Source organism: Vigna unguiculata, chromosome 3, assembly GCF_037176805.1.
Source record: "Vigna unguiculata cultivar grain cowpea cultivar isolate G323 ecotype 2 chromosome 3, ASM3717680v1, whole genome shotgun sequence".
Lineage (NCBI taxonomy): Eukaryota > Viridiplantae > Streptophyta > Magnoliopsida > Fabales > Fabaceae > Vigna > Vigna unguiculata.
The window spans coordinates 48,974,320-48,988,751 of NC_140794.1; the positions used below are offsets into that span (position 1 = coordinate 48,974,320).

General features: G+C 32.9%; 2 protein-coding genes across 2 annotated transcripts; one reads left to right on the forward strand and one right to left on the reverse strand.

The window, feature by feature from the left end:
- Window positions 1–6,600: 6,600 nt before the first annotated feature.
- Window positions 6,601–7,946, forward strand: LOC114176933 (uncharacterized). The gene is made up of 3 exons (XM_028062138.2): window positions 6,601–6,897; window positions 7,114–7,317; window positions 7,522–7,946. Exons 1-3 carry the CDS (start codon window positions 6,745–6,747, stop codon window positions 7,567–7,569), a joined length of 405 nt encoding a protein of 134 aa, XP_027917939.1. The 5' UTR covers window positions 6,601–6,744; the 3' UTR covers window positions 7,570–7,946.
- Window positions 7,947–9,143: 1,197 nt separating this feature from the next.
- LOC114176932 (wall-associated receptor kinase-like 14) lies at window positions 9,144–13,372 on the reverse strand. The gene is made up of 3 exons (XM_028062136.2): window positions 12,061–13,372; window positions 10,731–10,817; window positions 9,144–10,630 (listed from the first exon to the last, which is right to left on the reverse strand). Exons 1-3 carry the CDS (start codon window positions 12,797–12,799, stop codon window positions 9,360–9,362), a joined length of 2,097 nt encoding a protein of 698 aa, XP_027917937.1. The 5' UTR covers window positions 12,800–13,372; the 3' UTR covers window positions 9,144–9,359.
- Between the last annotated feature and the right edge of the window lie 1,060 nt (window positions 13,373–14,432).

A 14,432-nucleotide genomic window follows, 5' to 3' on the forward strand; every position in this document is an offset into this window, starting at 1 on the left:
ACCATATAGTATCTCATTGCTTACCAACCACTTTCTTACATTATTTTTTTATGCTTTGTTTCTTACTCAAGTTTTGCGCAAATGATGGAATATTTTAAATTTTATAAATGAAATCCTGGTCATTGACTTACTTGATTCCTTTAGTTTAATAAATAAATTAACTAGCGTTATATTACACCCAACGGATGGGATAATGTGTCCTAATGTGGCCTATTTAGTTATTGAATGAAAACGTGAATGAAGTTTAGCACTACTAAAAAATGAGATAAATTTTAATTACTATGATTAGTAGAGTAGTTTACTTTTTATGTGTCAATGTCATTGGCAAAGAATAAGTGAGTGTAACATCGTTAAAAAACAAGAAAGTAGGGACTAGTATGCAAGCAAGAGCAGAGGTCAATTTTAGTGGTTAAATGTATGAAAGGATATTTGAAATATGTGATGAGCAAACCACCGGGTCCAGCTCATAGACTCACTCCATCGACTTTAATTGGTTGGAGATTTTCCCTACTTTATCAAGTGGGCATACATATAAATAGTCATAAGTAGAAAACTGTGTATAAAAAGAAAGTTGCTTGATATGCATCCCAGAATCATTATTGTTAAGATTTTTTAGTTTTGAAACTTCTGAAGTTTTCACCTCTGGTCCCCTTGTCACGGTCTTCTGAAAATGCCCCTCTCTCCCTTCATTTATGTTCCCATATCTGCCCTTTCATACATCCTTACTAACAATTTATGGCTGCATTTAATAAGTAGACAGTCAGTGTAAGATAAATTATTCATTATTCCCATCACAAGTTCAAAGTGAACGCAAGTGTTTTTCAAATATTCAAATTGTGTAGGAGACCACCGTCCAAGGAGAACAAGTTCTTCTGAGGGCACAACGTCCTCAACATGGATGTGGAATTGGTCAAATAAGCCCCACCTACCCTACATGGCTTTGAAATTTCTTTGAATTACTTGGAGGATAAATCAATTATTTGAGAATATGGTTTGCTAATAGGTAATAGGCATGTCTTTGATGCTTCTTTTCACGTGTTTGGTGACGATTTGCACAAAACAAGTCGTGTCATTGTTTCAATAATGTATCCTATTAATCTCACCATGCATTTGGGCGTTCTCCAAGGACAGTATAATGACAAACCACCAAAACCAAAATAACAAAGGGATAATTACAACACTCGCTTCTTTCAACCTCTTTCATTAGCCTAATTTGCTTTCTGTTTGTTTAATCTACTTTCAATCCAATTCATAGGTTAAGCAAACTTGTTCAGGTGAATGTGTTTCACCCATTGGAATGAAAAACCAAACACATTTATTTAAAATCCCAAATGCCCCTCCCTTTCCCTGTTCACCAATTCCCGCTCCTTTTTTTTTCTTTCGCTCCAGGACATACACACATTTACAAAGAGTAGGTTAAAACAGGCCAGGAGCACAAAAACATGATACAAGATAGTAAAATAAGATAAACTATTCAATTCAAAAAGTTATGCGTGGCAAGCTTAAGAACCTTATATGAAAGTAATAAAACAATCAGCTCAAGAACAGAGGAAATTAATTCTTTATTAATTGAACCATAACCATAGAAAAGCATGCATGTTTATGTCGCTTATTTTAACTCCACCACCCCTACCTTACATCATCATATCCTAGGAAAATATTATAGATATAATGCATATATATAAGTATAATAAAAAACAGAACTTCACACATATTGTTAAATTTCACTAATATTCTTTCCAAAATGCTCTTCTCAACATATTATGTTTGATTGTGTAATCGAAAGTTAAATATTAATTGAAGTCAAACCATTTGAAAAAATATCAATTAAAATTTCCTTGTATTATTTTAAAAAAAATATGACATTTTTCTTGCAAATAACAACGAATCATAAATATTATTATTAATGGAATATAACATATTGTTGACACAGACACTTGACATAAAAATAAAACATGACTGTTTTCATGGTATTATCATATCAGCAACACCTAGGAGCATCATAGGTATCCAAATCCTGATTTTTTTTTTCCTCTCTCTGTCCTCATCATCCCACCATAAGCAAAAATATTCATTTCAGACCATCCACTGCATCTGCTTCAAGAAATTGAAGGTTCCCAGCAGAAACAGCATTTAGAAAAAAGTAAAATTCCTCTTTATAAGCCACTTTAGCACATTTATAGTTCTCCGTGCTCTGAACTATGTACATAAACTAATCTGAATGTCTATCATTGAAGTATCATGAATAAGACAGCTCAACCGAAATAGCAGATTAAAGTGACAAGATCAACTGAAATATAGATTCAGATTAATTTCTCACAAGAATAATTAAACTCGCCTTTTCTTTATTATTATTCCCTTCGTAGAGTCACTTTGCTTTGATCAATAACCAAAGGAAAAGAAGACCAGTGTTCTCTACGACACCTAAGCGTAAACTAAAAATAATTAGTTGACAAAAAAAATTCTAACTCATCAGTGTTTGGATGAACTTTGATTACAATAGCAAATCTTTGACAGAATATGACGGTGTTGTTTAATTAAATTTGAAGTTTAAACGACATGCTATATATAACATTGAATGACGGTTTTTTTATTATACATAGGATTAAAGTGAGAGTGGAATGATGAATGAAGAACAAAAGTGTAAATTGAAGATTTATCGAAATATAATCGACGTGAAATGTTGAGCAAGGAAGAGGAAGCTACTTGAAGATGGTTGGTTCAAAGTGATGCGTTTTTGTGGTAACCAAACAGGGCCTTGATAATTTGACCAGCATATCTCCAACAATCAAACGTACTTATACCTTGGGGTGGAGTAGTTGATTGTGTTGGTTGCTGTTGGTGTTGTCGGGGTATGACAACGCCAGGCCATGAACGACACATACAATGGTTTCCCTCCTCTATGTTTTTGTAAACGCTGGCCAGGTGTTCGCCACACCCACCCCAGGAATACTTCCCACACTTCTGGCACAACACCCTGTAACACATGATACTTTGTTCTTTTCCACTTACGTTTTCTGCTGCTACACCAATTGAATGTGGAACCACTTACTCGACCTAGAACAGAAGAGAGAGATAAATACTGGTGTTGGCACCTAGTAAACATCTACTGTTTTCTTAGTTATGTTTATTTGTCCGATTATACCTCAAACTCATAGCTGCAACAGCTTGCTGTTAAGGTTGTAACGCCCTGCATAGAGAGAATCACTTTTGAGTTTGGAGTTTTCACCCACCGCCATATATCACTATAGAACTGAAGATCAATTCATAAATAAGTCTCCCCTCAAAGGAACACGGCTTGCTAAAGTGCCCTTACCATGTTTCTCTATCTCAGTATTTGTTTAATTTGTTTAATTCTAGAATTCATTCATTTATTGTGCATTTTAGCAAACATTTTTATAAAAAATTTGTTGAGTTTTGTGAAATCTAAAAAAAGCAGAAATAGGAAACAGGATTAACCTCAAATCATTGTTTGTTACAAGATCTCTTTCCAATGTACTTATATGATTTCAAAATCCTCTGAAACTTTAATTTGCATAAAAAAGTAAATTTGATGATCAAAAGACATATCTTGTATTTATATTGGATTGTAGGAATCACAGTTTCAAAAAGACAAGAAAATATATCGCTAAACATGATATCAAAACTTCCACCTACCTATTCTGATAAATAATTAAAGTAAATTATATTTCTGTAATATGGGTTAACTGCTTGTACCTGCTAACTTTTTTTTCCAAAATTTGTTTCCTGTAGACTTAACTTTGTAGAAAAATTCAGCAGGAAAAATCTTCTTGTCAATTTAGAATATGCACTAAACTTTTAAATATTTGTTTAAAGTAAGGAAAATCGGTAGTAATTTTGTTATGAATTTATCTTAGAATCATGTTGTGATGACAAAGCTAGAAACTGAGGTTTATTTTTTGACCAAGTAATGCTTTGCCAAGAAATGAATATAAATAAAATGTAATATATACAAACAAATAGCCCAAACAATTTTACTATCAAGAAGATATACGCTTTGAATGTTTCTCAAAGAACAAGAGTTCAAAACATTTTAGCTAGAATAATATTATAGTGATGTGTACATTCCTCTCAACATTTGGTGGTGCAATCCAAGAAAATTTTGATGTTTTAGACGATGATAGCTTTGTCCTCAAAGAAAAACATGTTAGTAGTATTTTTTTTTTTTTACGTAAGACTATCCTTCAAAAACACTTTTGTTCGTTTCTTCGTATAGGAAAAGTGGTTCACGAATGTTGAAGTTTAAGAAAACAAGGCATCTCTCCTCTTAATAGATAATAGACTTAATTAAATTTTAAATGTTTTATAAATAAATATTTTTATTAAGTTTCTATTACAATGTGTTTATTTTATAGAATGTTCAAAATAATTTATTGATATAAATATGTTTTTGATCTCTTTATTTTTAGTGAAAATTGAAATTAATCCATCTTCGAAATTTTTATCCAATTTAATCTTTTAATTTTAGAAATGTGTAGATTTAATCATTCTAACCAAATTTTATTAAGTTTATTTGACATCTCAAATGAGATGATAACATTTGAGTTGTTTAGTTTATACCATTTGAAATATTTCTGCTTCAATATTAGTTAAAAAACATGTTTGAAACGTAAAATAAATTTAACAAAATTTGATTAAAATGACTAAATTCATGTATTTCTAAAATTAAGGACTAAATTGACCAAAATTTCAAAAAGAAACTAATTTTAATTTTTAAGTAAAGTCAAGAGACCAAAAATATATTTAATATTTTTTTAATCAATAATTTTATTTTTCTATTAATAAGAGGATACAACTATTATTTTTATCTTTTATCTTCTTCAACTGCTTCAGAAGGGAATGACTCTGACTAACTGTTGAAAGAAATTAAAGAGAGAAACAAATTGCAAGTTAATTAATGAATTATGTAGAGGGAAACAAAATAAGATTCTGCATCATCCGATTAATAAAACAATAAATTATTAATTAAAAATATTTAAATTTATGAGATACTTAAATTTTAATTAAACATAAATAATAAATATCTTCGGTGACTAAACCTAAATAATAAAGATCTCATTTCAGTGACTAAACTTAAATAATAAAGATCTTGTTTGACTAATTGACATTTAATTTATAATTGGTTAAGGATAACTAGGCCCGGGAAATATAGGAAAATTTTATAATGTAAATATATATATATATATATATATATATATATATATATATATATATATATATATATATTTGTATTTATATTTGCTTTTCAATTTTATTTTTTAAAAAAAGTATTTTTAAACTAAAATGATTATTTTATTATTTTTATCTTTTAAGTAATTATCTTTTAATTTTTTATTTGACTATTTTCTAAATTTAATAATTTTTTAAATTATAAACTAACTACATAATAAATATAAACTATTTAAAATGAAATTATTTATATTTAAAATAAAATTATAAATTTTATTTTTTATAATCATATAAAGTATTATATAAATGTATGTGCTTTCAATGTGATATTCTGTAAATTAAATACATCTTTTATAATTACATTTTACCTAATTTTTTAATTAAGCAATTTTATTCCTTTAATAAAAAAAATAATAATTTAGTAAAATATATAACTGTAAACCTCACTTGTCATAACTGCTTAAATAATATCATCACATGTATTCGTCCCTTTAATCATTATTATAAAATTATATATTCTTTTAAAATTTAATTATATTATTTATATATATTTATATCTATGTATATAGGAATTCATATTTTGGTATTTATATTTATTTTTTAATTTTATCCTTTAAATAATTTTTTTTAAATTAAAATAATTATTTTACCGTTCAAATGATTGTTTCTTTAAATTTTAAGTGATTTTTTCTGTTAGACATTTTTTTTAAACTTAACTAATTTTGAATTAAAAAATATCTATAAAATAAATAAAAAATATTTACATAAAATTATTTATAATAATTTTATAATTACAATAATAATAATAATGATAATTATTTTATTATCATAAAAAGAATACAGATATATATAGCATTGTTCCCGTTGGTTTTAATATAATAAAAATAAACATACAAAGATAAATTATATATCTTTACTAATATTTAATACTATGTATTAAAATGTATATCGATTAATAGACTCTTACTCATATAGTTTGTCACTAACTCATATGGGTCAAGGTTAGAAGAGTTCATTAGATTAAAAAAATTTATATAAGAAAAAGTTTATCAGATTAAAATAGCAAAAGTTTCATAGATTGATCGAGTTGGTTTTAGGTTAAAATATATTAGGTTTGATTGAGTCCAAATTAAATAAGTTATTTAAGTGGAGCTTAGATTAAGACTATGTTCAGGTCAAGTCGATATTAATAGAGTTCACATATAGCTAAGTTAAATGTAGTTTACATTGAATGGATAGTTGAAAATCATATCCATCATGCTAAGTTATTTTCACCTCATTCTAAGTGGAAATAGGATTTCTAATAAAAATTCCAATTAAATAGCATACATCTCTCTGATCCTTCTCCCCGGGTACAAATCATGGTTTTTAAACCACCTTTCATTCCCTAACAGAAATATAGAAACAAATCTAAACAGCAGTTGCAATCAAATTCAGCGTACAAGTTACCACCATAAGTTCCGTGTTAGTTGCTTCTTCTACTTACTCGCTACTTGCTACAAATACGTAACCACAGGATCTTTCCTTTCTAAGTTCTTCCTTTAATCTCTCTCAATGTCTCGCTTCTCTCTAAGCCTCCCAACTCTCCACACATTTCCACCATACTTCCATCAATATGTTCCAATCCTTCCAATTCCGTTCTACCCTCACAAGAAGAATCGTCAAGTCAAGAAGATCTTAAATAACCTAGACAAATCCTCAACAACGGTATTTATTTTTAATTCATTATTATATGATTGAAGTGGAGTAATTTTGAATTGCAAAGAATCATTTTGAATTGCAAAGAATCGAAGTAGATATTCAAATTTATAAAAAAAAAATGTAAATCTTTTAACCACGGTTAAAGCAAAACCCATAAGATCTTGAAAGTAAAAAAAAATAAAATTTCAACATGAGATACTCTAATGAAATGTGTGATGTCAGGAAAAATCTGTGGCAGAGTTTGACAATAGCAAAGGAAAGAGTACCCCAAAAGGTGTTCCTCGCAAATTCCCTAGCAAAGACTTGAAGAAGAAAATCGCCATTGTTTCCTTTCTAGGAGCTCTGGGACTTCTTTTATCTACAAGGTTTCACTTCTTTGGTGTTCCTTCGAAGGATCATTGCGCCCATGCATTTCCGACCGAAGAGGTTTGTTACCTAACGGCTCCCATTTCAGAAATTCAATTTCTCAGTCTTTTGTGTCACAGGCATTCAATAAGATTATTCAAGATATATAATTTCTATCAAAATATATAGCAAATCAAAAGTAAGTGCATGAAATTAAAAAGTGGTATGAGAATATCAGGAGTCCTCAGACTTATGGGATTGTTTCTGTGGTGTTGGATGTTCTAGGCTCAGCACAACGGGAAGCCCACTGTGGTGGAGTTTGATGCAGATTAGGTTGAAGTATATGTGGAATTAGCTCCTACTGTGCACAAAGTTGAGCAGCATTTACAAGTGCTGACAAAGTGAGCTTCTGAACAAGTGATGGCTTCAATAGCTTTTGATGCCTTCTGCAAAATTTCTCTAATTATTGTGCTTCTTGTGACCTTTTCGTGTACAATAATTTACTATCTTGATTCCACTGACATATATCTGAGAACAGGAAATGGGTGAGCTTTGTTGTTATGTAGAATGTGAACATGAGCACTTTTTATTCTGCTTCCCACTCTAACACTCTGGTCTGGTCATGCAACTTGTGACCAATCAGCGCGTGTTCACCACAACTCAACTCAAAACTAAGAAACCTAAATGAAATATGCTTGATGAATTCAACATGATGCGTGTCTTCTACAACTTTATTAGGTTCAATATTCCTCTTACTTAGACACTCTTCTATAAGACATCAGGTTCAAGCCTAATTGTAATGTTTCTTGTTGCAACACAGAATTAATATTGCTACGGAAACCTGGTGTGAGCTTTGTGAAAATGGCTATGAAAATCGGTTGAAATAGAGAATTTTGAATAACAAGTGGGTTGAATGGAAGATGTCTGGTAATGCTAATTTCATCTGTTACTTTTCCATAACCTGGAAGAGGACTTTGGTTTCAGCGACCTCTTTTGAAAGCAAAAGTAACTCTCTTTTCGGCAAAAGATCGTGCAGTTTTTGTTAAAAAAGGTTAAGTAAAAGTAGTGTGCTACAACTGGATCATTGGGAAATTAAAATCAAAATGAAATATATAGGATTGCATGAACCGACACTATTTCTAATAGCAACACCAGTGGGACTAGTTAACATCTTCATGGAACTATCGTTTTTATTATTCCTACAAATCAAATGCTACACATTCCTAACGCCTCGTGTCAAAGCAAAATTCGTTACTTTGATCCTATATTTGCCACCAAATTGGGGGTACTTTCAATAAGGGATTACATCAAACAGTAAAAAAATGACCTTGAAGGATGCCATTACGTTCTAAATGATTAGCCTTAATTTGAATGAATAAACCCACAGCACAAATATAGGCCTACTGATATCATCAGAGACTAGAGGAAGAGTTGTTGGACATATTATTTCTTTGGAAACAAAATCCTATATTAGTCGTTGCAGTAAATTTTCTTTTTGTCGAAGAACTAAATTGGTATGTATTTAACTAGTTTTTTGTCGAAGAACTAAACTGGTTCATGAGGCACCAAGTTTCAGTGGGCGCAGTAACGATTAAAATACCTTTTTAGTCAGCGTCAATTGCTAACTGTGAGCCTTTCCCTTTACTCAACTTTTCTACAAAAGGGGCGCAGTAGGAATCGGAACCACGATATAAAACACCAATGAAAACCATGTTTGGTGTAACCTCACTTAATAGCTCATTGACTTGGATAACTTCTGTTGAAGCACCGTTAGCAAATATCAAAAGCAACCTTCCATCACTACTTAACATATTCAAACAAGATAGTTACAGGCTCAGTTGTTGGTTACTCCAGCACCAAATTCTACACGCTAACTCTTCATAGGTCACTTTCTTACGAACAAAGAATAGTGAATAGGTGATTCTGTATATTGAGTACTTAAGATCAGTGAACATAAATAAATTGCCTTGGACATTGTTGGTACGAGAAAGAAAGAAGAATCTCTATGCAATCATAATCCAAAATGGCTATATCCTACAATTGCAAAAGAAAAAAGAAACCGTTGAATGACCTTTGCCATTCAAATAATGGATATTTCACCCAAATATAAGTATATTTCCTAACTAGCAATTTGTTGAAGGTGAGCTAGTTCCACTGAGCCAAGCATCATGCACAGATACAGGAGAATTGTCCTTCACTTCCGTCATTGATTGCAAAAACATTTCAGTCTTGGGTGGAACAATCAATGTCTCACTCCCTTGTCCTCCAACTCTCTCAAAACTAGCACCAACCAATGAATTCTCTCTTCCTATTCGAGGCGATGAACACACGGACCCAACCGATGAAGCTGTGCATATGGTTTCCTCCAAAGTTTCCCACTCACTGCGTCTGATAACTTCAAGCTCCTCAGCCACTTCAATCATTGTAGGCCTCATGTCACTATGAAAAGCAAGGCATCTAAATGCAAGCTCAGCCACCTTGTGAACAGAATAGAGTGTCCAAGCATCCCTATGTGGCTCAAGGAATGGATCAATGATATCATCGAGACAACCCCTCCTGATCCTTTCAACTGCAAGTGCAGCCAAATTGGTTTCACTTTTTGGTCGCGAAAAATCAACCACTTTCATGGCACTTATTATCTCTACCAAAACCACTCCAAAACTGTAGACATCACTTTTATCAGAAAGGTGAAAGTTCTGGTGATATTGGGGATCAACATAGCCCGGGGTCCCTTGTGGGGCGGTTGAGATATGTGATGTTTCTGACATGCCAAGCCTAGAAAGCCCAAAATCTGCCACTTTTGATTGAAAATTGTAGTCCAAGAGTATGTTGCTGGATTTTATGTCTCTGTGATATATTGGAGGGTTAATCGCAGAATGTAGATATGCTATGGCATTGGCAGTTTCTGTAGCAATGGTGAGTCTTATTGTCCATGGAAGTATTCCACCCCTTTCCCTTTGCAAATGTTCAGATAGTGTTCCATTGGGCATATACTCATACACAAGTATCTGTTCTCCCCCTTCTATGCAACAACCTAGGAGGCGCACTAAGTTTGGGTGACTCACTGAAGAAAGGAGCTTGATCTCGTTTATGACTTGGTCAACACTATTGGTGTCTCTATACTTAATCTTTTTTATAGCAACGCACTCATCGTTGTGAAGGTGTCCTGCATAAACTGTGCCAAATGCCCCAGTTCCCAGCCTATGTTTTTCATCGAAAAAACTTGTGGCTCTTTCTATTTCTTTGTAGGGATATAGAGGAACAGTAGAGTCGCCTGCAGCTTCTCGTAATAAGCGCTTTACTGTAACTTGTTTTCTCAGCCAAGAGGAACGACGCCTAGTAAAGTAACATAGAAGAGACAGAGCAACCACCAGGATAGCCGCAATTATGACCACTGTACACAACAATGCAGCATTTTTGTTCAGATTCTACTACAGATTTTTAACCGAATCGATTATGCAAAATCAATAATAGTATAGTTGGTAAGGTTCTACCTCCAACAAGGACAACGATTTTGATTGCTTTTCTACATCCGCCAGGCCATAGTGTTGAACCTTTGCATTGACGAACTGATGAAAAGGCTAAAACGAAAAAGGGATTAGAAAAATGACAATATTAAATACACAGAAGCTTAAGTCTCCAAGGAAATGAAATAGTTAATACCAGAATTGTGGCATGATGCAACTGGTTTTTTTACACCATAATTCTATTTCAGACACCAACAACTAAATATCTTGGCATTATTCATATCTACAACAAAGTCGGTGAGTTCATATCCGTATCTACTACTGACCAATTTTAACCGGATCTGTCGTGCCTTCAATAATATTCCCTATGGATTGCGTCAAAGTAGATGTTTACTTAATTTTAGTTTTCCAATGACTCGTATCACACTCAATTTTCAGGGTCAGCAAACGAAAAAATAATAAGCAACAAGCGTCGGTCGGTGATGTCCTGAACTAAGTTACCAGCAATATTTAGGTTCATTTCCTACTTCCCCACTTGATAAATGTATTTGGCACCACTCTCTCCCCTCTGACCACTTATAATATTGAATCAAAAAAATTCAAATCCATCCTACCAGACATGTGCTTTACCCGCTATTGATCCATAAATAATCCAAAGGTACCATCAGAACATGTTGACTTTTGAAGAATTATTTCCTACGCAAATTACCCTACATAACAACAACATATCAAGCCTAGCATTGAACAGTTCCATTCTTCCATATTCTCTGCGAAATTCTGGGTCACTAATCACCCATTAACTCAAAAACCAACACCCACACCCGGAAAGAGAATCAATATCATCATGGTCTAAATGGGTCCACAATAATCAAAATATTGAACTTTATGCTTAAGTCTACATACCACCCATGCCCCTAACATATCAAATATTTCCATTGTGAACCTTGATAAAGCACACACTGATCTTTAAGAGATTCTCCACTTAAAAAACCTCATCCCGAAATTCCCGATGCACAATCCTGCACTGGTATTATAAACTAAACCAACCTGGCTGCCCAAAGCATAAAGCCGCAACCAGATGTCAAACACCATTTGGTCATCATTCGACAATCATAATCACCATCCATTATCATCATCATTACAATAACTACTTCAAGAAAAGCAAACAATACATGTACCTCCTCTCTTAATTTAAACGTTTTTCTTAAACAACACTTTAGACACGGTTTAGCGTTTACCTTGCTACTACTATTAATGTATTAACCAGAATGAAAGTGTAATTAAAATAGACTTTAACAGGTATGTATGCAAATCAACAAAGTAAAGTGTGATCGAATAAGAATGAGAAAAGACTCACTACTCCTGCAACCATCGCCGTCTTTGAAACCATCGCCCACGAAACCTTCATGGCACCGGCACCGGTAGCCTTGATCTTTTGTGCCAAGCTTGACCACCGTGCAGGAAGCATTGTTGGAGCAGTTACACGGCCCTTTAAGCCACCACCCCAACTCAAGCATCTGTAATTGGAGCAAAAGCTCTTTTCCTTTACTCTTATCATAAGCAATAGCAGAAAACAAGAAGTTACACCCAATTCCCATCAAATCACTCTGCTGGAGCACATCTTCACGCCGCGAACTATTACGCGGCAACTGCTTGAAGCAAATAAAATCTTCACTTTCGTTTTTCCGGTCACACCCCTCCACCGGGTTGTGGTCGCCAACGAAACTCGACGGGGTAATATCGCAGCTATTGAATTTGGACTTGCAACCCTGCAACAGAAAGCTATTGTTGAACGTAGGAGAAAAGTTAACACCGAAAAGAGGGTCTACGATTCCCATGCTGCGGTTGCACTTCACCGGAAGACTCACGAATATGCCATCAGAGGTTATATTCTGAACCTCGAACTCGCCGATTTTGACTTTCGTACCGTCGTTGCTGCAGTTTAGTTTGACTTTGCTGTCAGAACAGAAGCCAAAAGGGTATTGCAGGGAATGTTGTCCGCAACTGGGTCTGCAGTTGGTGGCAGTTGCGGCGATCGTTGAACAGAAAACGAAGATGGAGAGAAGCAGTGCGAAGTTTATGTTGTGGTGGAACATCTCTGGATGCGAAATGAAACTTGGATTTGAGGGAAGGGTGTAATCATCAGCTTTGTGCTGTAATAAAGAGTTAGGCTTTTGAGGAAGTTGGAAAAGCGTATAAATACGTAGTTGACTTTGGAGAAACGGAAATTAAATCCCGTGAAGATGCGGTTGGGTGGCCATCTATCTCAATAAATGCTCACAGGAAATAAAGGTTTGAATTAAGTTGGGAATGGAAAACAGAGAGAAAAATGAAGGAGTGATGTTGATATGATATACATGCATTATGCATACCTTTAGCTTCCGGGCTGGGCAACGTTGGGAAATTAATTGGTGTGGCAGAGGCAGGAGTTCTTCACCAAACTACTCGAAGATCGAGGTTGAAAGTTAATGGTGTGTGTGATGTAACAAGTAGTAGAAGAGTTAAGTTGTGGTCTGTGAAGCATAAAAAGACCAATGAATGAAAGAAGAGCATCGCACTGCATAACACAGGCAAAGAGAGCGCTTTGATTGAGTGAGTTTTCAGAGAAGCTTCTTCTGGTTCACCACACACGCTTCTAATTGTTGTGTGGCGTCTGAGACCACTTGTGCTGGGACCTCAACGTAAAAGACATGTCTTCATTTTTGGGTCTTTTTCTGAATCACGAATCTACCCTTTGTTTATTTTCTTCTCCACAGAAAAGCCCCTGCTCTTTCTCACAATTTGCCTATGCACACACATGCTTCTTTGGCACGTGTGCAGGAAATAAAGTGGATAAAAAGAGCAAAGCTAGAAATACAAAATAATCAGGATACTTTTTGGATTTTGTTTTTTATTTGGATAAGTGAGAGTAAATTGAAAACAAAAATATTAGGATTTCTTTTTATCTTTTTATTTTTAATACGAAAATAGCTTAGAGAACAAAATTACCTTAATAAAAAAGCTCATATATACTATATTAATGTAGAATAGTTTTTATTCAGCCATCAAAATATTCTTAGCGATATAAGATCATTATGTAAATTGAGAATAATTATTTTACCCCAATCACAATTGAGTGTATGGAACGTCAGATAATATTAATAATAATAATTACATATACATAAAAAAAATCAATCGTGAATATATTAATAAGTCAATATCATATATATCTGGTATTAATTTTTGTAATAAAAGTATGGAAATATGAAAGAACCAATTGTTCACACACACAAGTTATCAATTTCCAAACAATGGATTTTTCACCATAAGATAGTCCATCATCATACATCAAATTAACATTATATAGCATCAGAAAATCGAAGAATTTCAATATTTAATTCCAAGTGATAAAATATTTATGTTCCTATATATTGTTGTTCATTAATATTTGAAAGGAATAAAAAATATTTAGAAAAATAGCAATAATATAAATTCATATTATGGAAATTTAAAGAAATAATTTAAAATGAATATATGAATAACAATAACTAATAAATCAACCTCTTTTATATAAGATATCTACGTTTAGTTATATATGTCAAACGAATAAAGGATTGACCAGTGTGTTATCTTGCCAAAACTAATTTCATATTTTATCTTTTCATTTTGTCTTGAGTTTGAAGTAGAAGGTAATAACAAGACAAATATTTTTTAAATATTTATATAAATATATTATTTATATGACTTAAA